This window comes from Corapipo altera, unplaced genomic scaffold (assembly GCF_003945725.1).
Source record: "Corapipo altera isolate COAL_440 unplaced genomic scaffold, ASM394572v1 0, whole genome shotgun sequence".
NCBI classification, from domain to species: Eukaryota; Metazoa; Chordata; class Aves; order Passeriformes; family Pipridae; genus Corapipo; species Corapipo altera.
Genome location: NW_020884872.1, coordinates 23,464,272 through 23,476,992, shown reverse-complemented (window position 1 = coordinate 23,476,992; position 12,721 = coordinate 23,464,272). Strand labels below are relative to the sequence as shown.

Genomic DNA, 12,721 nt, shown 5'->3' with positions numbered 1-12,721 from the left:
ATTCCCTTTCCATCTCCCTGGGTCAGATAAAATACTAAATAATAGTTAGGAATAATAAGTAAAAAATACAATTAATAATTTAAAATTTCTACAAAAAGAGCAAAGATACAATGTTTCACTAGTTTTTAACTTTTTGAGAAATATCATGAACACATTTAATTTCTGAATTTGAGACAAAGCAGATCACTGAGAAAAATTTCTAAAAGCCCATTCTAAAATTAATTTTAATGCAAACTCCTGATCGTACCTATTAGCAGGCAGTATCAGCAATGCGTTTTGTGCACAGTAGCAGCTGCTACAGTAATTGTCCGGAAGGTATATTACATTTTTCATTAATAATAAAGACAATGAATTTGTAAGAGTGAAATTCTGAACAGACTCAGGTGTGAAACGTCTCTGCACTAGACACATTATAAATTCATCTATATTCATGGTAACTAATTTATCTCACCTATCAAACCAGACTCACCATTTCAAAATGTGCTGTCCAGTTTACATACTTTATGATACAGAAGAAATGAACCCCTGGACTTCACTTGGGAAGATACTTCTATTCTGTTCTAATGTTGTGTCCTATTTCCACTTTCTATACTACAGTTTTTTGCATTTCCTTCACAGAACTGTAAAACATCCCTCTTTAGCTGTCTTTTACACCTATCAAATGAGTGTTCTTTCTTGCTGAAAGTTGCATTCAAATCTGTTTGGATATGAACACTGTTGTATAACTCTCATAGTTCTTCATCTCCGTTTTGATCACTCTCTACAAATCCTCCTGGGTTTGTTGGTCTTCCGTGATCTTCATGCAAAGTATCCACATTTTCTACTTAATCAGTTTCTGTGAGTGACATAGATTTTTTATAATCAGACCCCCAAACAAGCAAAACTTCTCCAGGATTCATCAATAAACAGGATTCTACTTAACAGTCTCAGAGGAGCGAAACAGTCAGACTTGAGAAGTGTTTCAGTTTAAAGATGGAGGAAGCACACAGTTGTGGGTAAAGTGTGTGAAAGCCCAAGATTTGTAAACATTTCCTAAATATATCTAAAAACTGAAGAAAATAGTCCCAGCTTCAATTCTTAGTTGAAAAACCTACTCCTTCATAATTCTGTTGTTCTATACACTCTTGCAAGGGTAAAACTAGAAGAAAACTGTATTTTAGCCCTGAGATATTCAGTTTTATTTTACAAAAACCCCACACCCTAAAAGCTGTGAAGCTTGGGAACTTATATACACTTTGAACCCAAGGGCCACAAAAACATTCACAGTTCCATCACAAAATTGACTCCATCTATGTGTATTCAGTTATTTAATTCAAAGTATCCAGATAGCACAGTCCTCTTCTTGGACACCACAGTCTGTCTGTACATCCCAAATGGCAGGATCAGGCTTATTCACAGCCAGATAAGTTATGGTATACCTTGAGTGGAATTCTCTCTTCAAAACCATTGCACTTCAAACTCACAAAATTAATTGCTCACAAGGAAAGGTGCTGCCTGATAGAATTTAATCGACTAAAGCTATTTGAGTACTGAATATGTTGTACCACACCTTTACACTTGCTATTAGATATCTCACTATTAACCAAATGTCCAGTTTGAAAATCATACTATTTCTAAAACTAAAGACATTGGAACTGCATTAAAATACCCCGCTGAGTAAACAAAACTGAATTTTTGAAAATTTGCTAATTTCTCATCTTGATTGCCTTTCACATTTATTCCAAAACACAAAACATTCAGATCAGCCCAGATTCCATTTTTCACAGGATAACAACTTATCTTCATATAGTAAAAGAGATTTTATTCTAAGTTATTACATTGTTATTACTAAATCATGTTAAGTACCTCTCTGCTACTTAATTGCACTGAATTACCTTTGAAAAAATGTTTATTCAACGCCCAGCTTTTCCAAAGAGAAGCATTTAAAAAATACTTATTACTGAATTTGCTTCTCTATATTCAAACTGAGCATATTTCACAATGCTGTTGATTCCTGAGCACACTGTGAAATATTACTAAATAGACAAGGAAAACAGGGGGTGATAAAAGCTCAACTTCCCCAGCTATACTGTTTCACTGGGATTACTTTAGGCTATGTCTAGCCTTACAGATTGAAAACTCATTACTGTTTTTAAGCATTAGGTGTACTTCTAGACAACATCTTCCAGTCCAGTTTTCCCTGAAAGGAACCTACTTTACATGCTCCATAAAACAAGACCAAACACAGTAATTGGATGTGATGTTCTCTACAAAACCATAGGTCTAATTTGAACAGAAATTCTAACGTACATATATTCACTAAAGAATCATGGTTGGATGTTCCATTCAACAACATTGGTAGGAAAGCACTTTTCATGTCTATGAGTTTCAACTTTTGTTTTTAATTTTTGTTTTTATTGGTTTACATGATAATAGTTCTTAATACAGTATTTTTCACCTCAAAGCAAACAGGCTGTGGGAACATTTGTCTAAAAACACAGCAGACAGGTACTTGCAGGTCCCAAACTGCTTAAAGACAACAATCACGATTTTCATAGTCCTTGGAAAGTACCACAAATTCATGACAGCATTGTTACTGGTATTGGGTTATCTGCAGGCTATTTGCTTCTGGCGACCTATTTTATTTGTTTCAATTGCAGGACACTATTCATGTTTTTCCCTCACCTTACTGTCCTCTGCCTGAGGTATCCTTCCCTTTATGCTCATGCTTCAGTCTCAGCACTTGCTGAACTTCATATTCTGATTCAGGAGGCCTCAAGGCTGAGTATATGCAACATAAAAGACTGTTGATGCCCCACCACCACTGCAATAAGCAAACTACATTTCTTCAGTGTATATGTCAAAAATAGCCTGAAGTATCCGACTTTTACAGAATGCTAGAAGTCATATCTGGTATTCTGTTTGGTTTTTAGAGAACATTAGGAGCTAGAGAAACATGGAGGAAGAATATTTTCACTTATCATCCCTGTACACACTAGGAGAGTGAAATGAAAGGTTGTGAATTTTATTTGTAACTTAGTTATAAATGATGCCCTTGGGCACTCACTTGAAAAGAAGAGCTTTTTGACTGATTTCCTGTTAAGATCTAAACATGTAAGGCTACATCCCAGTGACAGTCAGAACAAATGCACAAATAAATGAAGATTCAGGAGTGAACTCAATATGAGTCAGCAGTGCCCTGGCAGCCAGGAGGGCCAACCATATCCTGGGGGGGATCAGGCACAGCATCATCAGCTGGTCAAGGGAGGAGATGGTCCCACTCTTCTCTGCACTGGTGCAACCTCACCTTAAATATTGTGTGCAGTTTTGGGCACCTCAATACAAGAAAGACATTAAGCTATTAGAGAGAACCTAATTTTCAAAGTAACTTGTGTTAAATTCTATAGTCATAGGTAGGTATATGAGGCCACATATAATCACAGAATCATAGTCCTTACTTGTTTTTAAATACATTTGTTTATACATATATTAACCTCAAAATAAATTAATTAGGTTTCTGAAGGTTTATTCTCTGCACCTTATTCATTTCAGTAACAAGCTACAACGCTGTATGCAATACATGCCTGCATATTCTATTGAGGCAATCACTATGATTACTATCATGTAAAATTGTATTTTACCTAAAGACAGGTGAGCAGAACAAGGGAGCTTTTTCTCTGAAACTTTTTCTGTACAAAAGAAGAAAAACACTTCAACATTACTACATACCTTCTTTATCATCGTGACGTATGATTGCATCCTGTATCATATCAGCAAGATTAAAACGAACTCGATGATTCTTTCCATGTTTCAGTTTTTTCACATAGCCCTCCCGTTTCTGGAAAGCTTTTTCTCGTTCATAATATGCCTTTATTTGGTCACAGCGCATCCGCTTCACCAGCCGCTGCCGCTGGCCAAGAGGGAGGGATTCCAGCAAGCACTGCTCAATTTCCATCTCATGGGTCCGAAAAACATTACATAGCTGGAAACAGCCTGTAAGAAATTGAAGGCAGACAAATCTAGATCATGCTTTCAAATGTCCCTTGAAACCTCCACCAATTATTTTGTTGTTCTAACCATATATAATCTACCACGTGAGCTCCACCTACTCAACCAATGCTGACTATAGAGAGCATATGTCATTGTCATTTATTTTTTGAAAACAACACATAATTAATCCCATTACATCACTGATGCATTTTTTTAAAAGCTACCTCAGTTTATGTGAACTGCTATGATGGAAGTCTTCCATCATCCCCATATCACCATTGGCGAATCAGAGCTCAAATCAGTCCAGCAGTTTAATTACCTAGGTAGCCTCATCTCCTCGGACGGTAAGATTGACGGAGAGATAGACAACAGGTTAGCAAAGGCATATAGTGCCTTCAGAAAGCTTCATAAAAGAGTTTGGTGAAATAAACACTTGAAGAAAAGTACAAAGATCAGTGTTTACAGAGCCATTGTGCTGTCTACTCTCTTATACGGATCTGAATCATGGGTCATCTACCGCCACCACCTGCGACTCCTAGAACGCTTCCATCAACGCTGCCTCCGTACAATCCTAAACATCCACTGGTCAGATTATGTGACCAATACATCTGTCCTAGAACAAGCAGCAGTCACAAGTATTGAGGCCATGTTGCTGAGAACACAGCTGCGCTGGGCAAGACACGTCTCAAGGATGAAGGACCACCGCCTCCCCAAGATCTTGCTTTATGGTAAACTTGCCACCGGCTGCTGCACGAGAGGAGTCCCAAAGAAAAGATACGAGAACTCCCTGAAACAACATCTCAGCCTCGGCCATATTGATCACCATAACTGGTCTACTCTGGCCTCCAATTGGGAGGTCTGGAGACACACTATTTATGACGCTGCTGATGCGTTTGAGAAAGCACGCAGGATCACTCTTGAGGAGAAAAGACAAAGCAGAAAGAATCTTGCCTTGCAGAATATACCATCTAAGGAGTCTTTCTGCTGTGCCTTTTGCAACCGGACATGCCTATCTTGTATTGGCCTTTTTAGCCACCAGTGTGCTTGCAACAAATGTGGGTAGAGTCCTTCCCAAATCTTTTTTCGCAAAGCCTAGCCATGATGTCCTCAGTTTATGTGAACAAATGTGAATAGAAAGTGGTCTAATAATTCAAATATGAGATGGGCAAAATATCTAAATATTTCAACATAATTCAAGTAGCTCACATTTGCTAACAAACAAGAAACTATTATGAAGAGAAATGCCAGACTGATGCCCATGGTCCTTTTTTATTAATTTTAATCTTGCTTTCAGTTGGTAAATTCCTGTATTCAGTGAGAAGAAAAACCATCATATCATAATTACAAAGAGTTCATTAGCATGCATTGGGTACTCAGGCAACTATCAAAAATACCAGTTATTTCAGATTCCTAACTATGTGTATATTTTTTTTTTAAATTTTTTAAAATTTTCACTGTATAGAGTTTTCAAAATTGATTCTTCTATTGAAACTACCAGATACAGAAATCTTCATGTGGAAACTGATCGCGAATGTGTCTTTGAATCAGTTATTCCTAACATTCATAGCTTTACCTTTAAGTCAGATTCCTCATTTGCTGTTACCATTAAATTGCAATAACAGGTTACCACGACATTGCAATAAAACTGATGTTCTTTTCCAATATGTTCTCTTTTCCACTGAGACTGAAGACTGTAGGAGACTACATGCTGCTAGTTGCTTTTCAGGGGACTGTTATGTTACAAAAGGAGTCTAGTGGATTGTCAGATAATTTTATTGCTGAAGTCCTTGAATATGAACCCACATCCATCACATGCCCACCAACCAACCCTAAGACCTTTTGATGTGGTGGCTATGGACAACCCAATCACTTCTGATTCTCATGTTCTACTTTATATGTATAAATTTCCTTCATATGTGGGCTAGGTTCTCAAATTTGTAATCTCTAAGGATTGACTGCAGCCCAGATGAGGGAAGTTTTCTCTTAAGTTTGAAGGAAGGCCTTTTTGAAGGGGATGAAGACTCAATTCACCTTGGGCAGTCAAGAAATACCACAATTAAGCATTACTGTGCAACCTGTTGTGCTATACATGCAGTTACATTATCAAAGGACCCCTACCTCATTCAGGGCACTACCTGAGTAGTGTTGACTAAATGACCACTTTGTTTTCTCCTTGTTGTTTGACATGTGTTTAATCTACTGAGTACCATTCAAACCCTGCTCTGAAGGCATAATTAATAATTTCCCAACAGGCTTTTGTAAAGCTCACATCACCACAGCACATAAAAGCTTCACAAATATTTCTTTATTTTCATTTAAAAAGACGGACAAAGGAACATTCTTATCTGCATTCTCTTTCTCTATAGAAGAACTGAAAGACAATTATTTTCTTTTTAAAGCACTAATTCTGGGCGACCAGTTCAAGAATTATGTGTTCATTTCTTGACATGTTTTGTTTTGCTTTAAAGGCATAGTATTCTATAAACTATTATGAATCACAAAACCATAATAAAATATTATCAAAGTGATAGTTCTAGGTCTGAATGCCAATCACTCCATAAACTATCTATAACATAATTATTTCCTATATTATTTGTTATATCATTTTATATTATAAATTTCATGTAACACAAATAATATATAATAGATATTATATATTCTATTATATATTATATGTATTCACTATGAACTAGAATTCAAGGTCTCAAACCAGACTTCTCAAAATTGAGGAGCACACATTTATCCAGAGTGCCCAGAGAGTCTTGCTGGAAACTCCATGACAGAGGTAGACATAGAATATAATTCTATGGGTCAGGTTCAAACAGTTTCTTTTAACATAGGCTAACCTCTCCCTATAATTTCTGTTCCTTTCTTAGCATGCCCTTCTACTCTGAAGAAAATGAGTTGTCAACACAAAAACTGGAAACAAGTATTGGCTTGCATTAAGCCAAAACACAAACCCTTTCTTCCTGCATGTCAAAAGCCATCAACTCCTTCTGTAAAAAATAAAATTTTCCGTTTGACCTTAAATTATATGTTTTATTTCATAGCAAAAATTATATGGTTTATTTCTTGTATTTCCTCATCAGAAGAGACAAGGAAATGAAAGGATAGCTCCATAAAGCCACAGAAGATGTAACTTTATTTCCTGTTTCAATCCCAGTGTTAAGAGCATTTAATCACATAAAAGATCTGTACTCAGACCATCCTCAGCATGAGGTAGTTTGCAACTGCATCTTCTTTCTCTCATGACAGGACTGGGGAATAAGCAAAATGCAAATTTTCCCTATTAAAAATGTTCTGCTATGTATAAAATATTTCAGTAGCCATGACCACAGAGTTTAGCAATATCCTTGCTCTTCCTCAGCTTAGCTCACGTGTAGCCTCTCTCTTAGGAGGAACTGTCAGTGTTCACTGCCACATCACAGTTGAGATTGATGCAAGCTGTAGGACATCTCTGCCATCACAGTGCTCTTCTCATCCAGGGTGAGAAACCAAACAAATTAGCTTAATGTCTTGGTCAAACACAGCACAGCAAAGATGAGCTCACACAGCCAAGTTCCAGTTTCAGGAAGGATGTGTCTCTTTGTGTCCTCTGCCTCTCCACTAGGATGACTTCAGCCTGTATGAATGTCCATCTATTTGCTCCATGAAGAACAGTGCTTGACTGCCAAAACTGGCCTCACATAGCAGTTTCCAGTGTGTGGCCAGAGTCAAACAAGCTGATTGACAAAAGACCTCCATCCATTAGGGCACTGTTCTCAGCTGAAAAGTAATGAATTGCAGATGGAGTTTCTTCTCTCAGCACATCTGGAACCTGATACATCCCAGATGATATCAGTATCTCACTGTGGATGTAACAGCTGCAGGTCAGCAACCTTGTTAGATTAAGCCTGGATTAAAAAACACAGTATAGATGCAGACAAGGCAAACTCTCTGAATTAATCCTTCAGGTGCTCATCTCTAAGGCATGCAACATTCAGTCCCAGTTTTAGAACCAGGTAGATCTCTGCTCTGTGTTGGCCTAATGAGCAGGGAAATCAACAACGGCACAAGAGGCAGAGCACCTCAGGAGAGCTCAACTCAAACCCAGGAGGGTTATAGACATGGATCTGGAGGAAATTCCGTGGACCGCTTAGTACCACTTGGAGCAGGGAGTTAGTCACCAGCATTGGATCAGATAATCTTGTCTTGTCTAGCAGTCTTGAAAACCTCTATCAACGATTTCTGCAAGTTCTCTGGGTACACTGTTTCAGTTCTACACTGTCTTCTATCAAAAATGCCTTGTTTTTTTTGGTGGCCTTGTTACTATTGTCACTACTGAGAAGCCTTCAGCTTTGTCACTGTTAGTTATCCTTCTGTTGCCCTCACTCCACTTCCTCAAGATCCATCTCACACAGGGGGGACCAAGACTAAACACATACTTGCAAGTGCAGCTTCACTAGCCGCATGTAGCAGCAGACAGAGTTCCCCCCAACTGCTGGCTGTACACCTCCTAGTATAGCCCACTACATGGTTTGCCTGATTCATCATCAGTGTGTAGGGCTGGCTTCCATTCAACTTTTTGTCCGTTGTAACCCCTGCAAACTCTTCAGCAGGGTTGGAGCTCAGGTCAGTCAGTTCCCAGCCCATACCAATGCACAGGGTTAGTTTGCCTGAGGCATGAAAATATGCACTTCCCTTCTTGAACTACCCGAAGTTTCTGTCAACCCAATCCTCAGGATTAAGCTCTACCATTCGAAGTATGCCCACTACTCTGTCCTAACTGAGCACTGTCAACAGCAGCAACAACTTCCACTGTAAAGAAAACCTCCAGGAAAAAAAGAGGTGCTAAAATCCACAACTTTATTAGGCAGATGTAAACTGTTACTGTTTAGAGATTGACAACTCAGCTACAGACAGACTCAAAAGCAAAGCTACTAGAGAACCTCTTAAAGGGTAACATGTGCAGGAAGTCTGTCCGTCTTTCCTTTTCCTTATATGAGAAAAATGGCACAAACTGCCATGATGAACTGGAAAAAAAACACTGTATGAGACCCATTCAAATAGCAGAAGATATATGAAAAACATGTTCTCAACCAGAGCTGGTTTTGAGTATGCTAGTCAGGAGGCAGTGCAGTAACACAAGGAAAGGTTTGTTGGTAGTGAGAAAGGTTGCCTTCTGAATCAATCTGCATAGGAGTTTATATCTCATGATATATATGATGAATTACAGTTATGTACAGTGATTCAATAAGGTCACTGTCATTGTCATAGTATATTGCACCAGATAACACATTGGCAGTATCTCCCATCAAAAAACTGAAAAAGCTTACCAAGTTATTTAATGAGATATTCTGGACAAAAACAACTAAAATAAACAAGATTGTTGGTATATACACAGTTTTAAGGTCTGCATCTTCCATACAAGCACACAATACAAAACCCTTTATGAAACACTGAAATATCAAAACCAGAGAATTTTTTATGGTATTGCATTGGTTATTAACTAGTATAGGACAAAGGAAATCATTACCCCTGTAACCAACAGAAAAAAAATGTTTCAAGGATGCCTGTTAGCGTAGAGCTGCTTCATTGCCTGGGTCCACCCAGACCACAAGAAAAAGAAGAATCATAGCTACAAAACAACCTGTTTACAAAATTGTAGCAATTTACTCACCACTGGACAGATGCTAACTGCATCACAACACAAATTATGAGCTTGATCCTGCCTGTACAAACAAGAGATGTCTGAGTAAAGAGGAAATGTTTGCTTTGAATTGTCACTAGTTCTCACTGCGAAGATGAGAGAGGGAATATTTTGTGGCACTACATGCACCAGCTCCTGAACATCACCAAGAGCACGGGAAGGGTGATGGGACACAAACAGAGAGAAAGAATGTGATTGCCACAGGTATTTTCATCCATCTCCTGCAGGTGACTTAAGCCCAAGTAACTTTACAGTATGTAGGAACATTTTTGCCACACCTATTTTCAGTTTCCTTTATACTTCTGTTTCTTATGGCTTTATGTTAATTAATTTTAGTCACTTACTCTGGCATTTAAATTGGGATACTAGTCATCCTAAAAAAATGCACCTCAGATGGTAATTCACATGACATGGGGGTGATTATGTTCCTGTCTAATCTGGGGCACAGGTCAGAATTCATTTCCAGAATGTGCAGCTGAATGCCTACATACATGTTCTCATAGTTTTCCTCTCTGCTCAGATGTATTGTGAATTTTCATGTGACATAAATATTTGCTCATTTGCCATTGTGATTCAGAATATAAGTAAAAGTCTTGTACCCTGGGAATAGTGTGCTTCACAAAGTATCTCTTCATTAAAGGCAAATATCCAAACTGCTGACATTGCTCAATGCAGCAAGTATCTCAAGCAAAGTGACACAGAATGATTTGCTTGAAATTGCAAATTTCTAAATACTAAGGCACATGCTTACCTTTATGTAAACATTTATGTTGATTTTGATGATATTTTAAACAATGAATAATGAAACTTCCAGTTATTTGTAAGACTATGGTCTTTACAGCATTGAAACAAAGTGCAGAGGGCTTAAAATATCTGGAAAAATGGTAATCTGAGATTCTGAAAATGTATTGCTTGAGACTGCTACCTAAACAATATTCTAAGCATCTTGACCTCACTATAGGGAAAAGGGTAAAAAACCCTCCGAAATATACATTATGTTTAGTTTAGGTCCTGTGACACTTCAGCTCCAGTCTTGGTCTGTTCTTGCTAAAGATAATGATAGCAGCCCCTCTTCACAACTGCAATTAAACACCTACATTCTAATTTAGATACCTGAAATTGTCCTGAAATATAAAATATTTCAAAATTTCAACATTTTCAATTAACTGTTAAATAGATTAGCATTCATTAAATAAATCAAGCCATTGTTTTTAATAAGGACTGTACTACTCTACAACACTTTTATAGCTGGCCAGCTAAACATAATCACAGTACTAACAAAGTAATGTGGAAAAGGCACGTAGTGAGCAGCAAATGCTTTGGCACTTACAGACCAAGGTACATGGATGGTGTAAATCACTGCAGTTTTATCTAGTTCAAAAAGCTACATTAATGTACACTCCACGTTTTCAAAGAGAAATCAGATGAGAAACTAAAGCACTGACCCTTTCAGCAATGCACTTGCTGCTAGACATAATGACTTCACTATATGGGAGGATTTTCTGCTACTAGCAATGAATATTATTTAAATGTATTATGTTAAATTAGAAATAATAATTCATTAGTATTTATGCATCTGAACTGAATTCCATATTAAATCAGTGATAAAAATATTATAGCCTAACCAAAGTCATGGTGTCTGAACCACAAATCAACGCATTTTTTACAGGTGTCCTCTTCATAAATTATAATATATTGTCTACTCATCTTCCAGTTTCAAAAAGAAATACTTCCTAGACACAGAAGGGGCTAGCTTAGTTTAAATCCATCTCAAATTGCAGCGTTAAGGTCAGTAATAAACTACTTAGATTTGAAAATCCTTTGTTCAGCACAGAAAAAATTACTTACCATGTGAACAGCCTCTCCATTGCATTTATTAAACTGTGACTGAATCGTGGTGCTCATAACCACTCAGCCTGACTTTCACAGCTAAAACGCTTTCATCAGGTCAGTAGTGCTCTGCTCACCGTAGCAACGAACTTAGTCCTTTTCTTTTTTCTTGGTATCCCTTCCCACCCCAAAAGCACATAATCATGAGGGAGCAGTATAAATGTAAACTATTTACCTTGTAAAGAATTCAAAGAATTCAATTAATGCCAGGTCCTCTGAGAATAAACTACACTGCAGTAAAGGAACTGATGTGCTTCTTCTGTTCTTGGCTTCACAGAGCTTCTTTCAGGTGTAACAGGAAACACGTCTTTTAAATGGCATGATACACGAAGCTTCCTCAATTTCTGCTTAATACCCAATTCTGTCTTTGCTGAAGAGCAATCCTGAGCATATTCGAGCAACCATCCTCTTATAAAACCTTACTCCCATGTGATGCTCTTCAAGCGCCTTTTGATGTGACTAGACTCGTAAGCAGGATCTGCAATCAATTTCCAGCTTGATACCAAGTAAAAGTTACTTATCAGACTATTAATCAACTCTACATGCTTTCTAATAGACTCTGCTACCTATCTATCAGCAATTCAGTGAAGTTATAGTGGATTCTATAAAAATTTATTATATTTAAATCAAAGAATCAACCACTTTGGGATCTTGCCATTGTAGTGATAGAAGAGAGCCTGAATAATATCTAATTAAATATAACAGAGGGCTCTACCCTGTCATTTGTGATTTATGCTATGTAGCAGTCTGTAACACACAGATATTTTATGTTCTAAGTAAAATTCATTAACTGTTTGCCAGCTTATTCAACAAATGTAGCCAAACTGCTTGCCTGTGCATTGACCTTTGGTGTGATAAAACACAGGTTTCAAATACATGCATAAGTGGTTCTTTCCATTTTTTAGAAATAAAAATAATCATTATTATTTCCTTTTGCCTGTCTTGAAGCACAGGGAACTCAAAAGTCTGAATGGTTTGTGAGGAAGTCTGTATATCCCAGAGCAGCAGTCCTCATCTGTGGACCACATCCAGAAACTGCATGAATGCAACCAAATGAATGTTTATTTTGGTAAAGCTGCTATCTCAATAGCCTCTCTACTGCTGTCATCCTCCTATACTCCCTATACTCCCTTGGACAATGAGACAAAGGTGCAGTCTGGATTCCCACAAACC

At 37.6% G+C, this 12,721-nt stretch overlaps 1 protein-coding gene across 4 annotated transcripts in view; it reads right to left on the bottom strand.

Annotated features, from left to right (window-relative positions):
- MYO16 (myosin XVI) overlaps nucleotides 1–12,721 on the bottom strand; it is a 360,224-nt gene that overhangs the window by 258,007 nt on the left and 89,496 nt on the right. For all 4 annotated transcript variants that reach the window (XM_027639720.1, XM_027639708.1, XM_027639698.1 and 1 more), the window contains exon 2: nucleotides 3,709–3,972. In XM_027639720.1, the coding sequence (XP_027495521.1) occupies nucleotides 3,709–3,934 (226 nt within the window). In that variant the 5' untranslated portion in view covers nucleotides 3,935–3,972. The remainder of the gene's footprint in view (nucleotides 1–3,708; nucleotides 3,973–12,721) is intronic.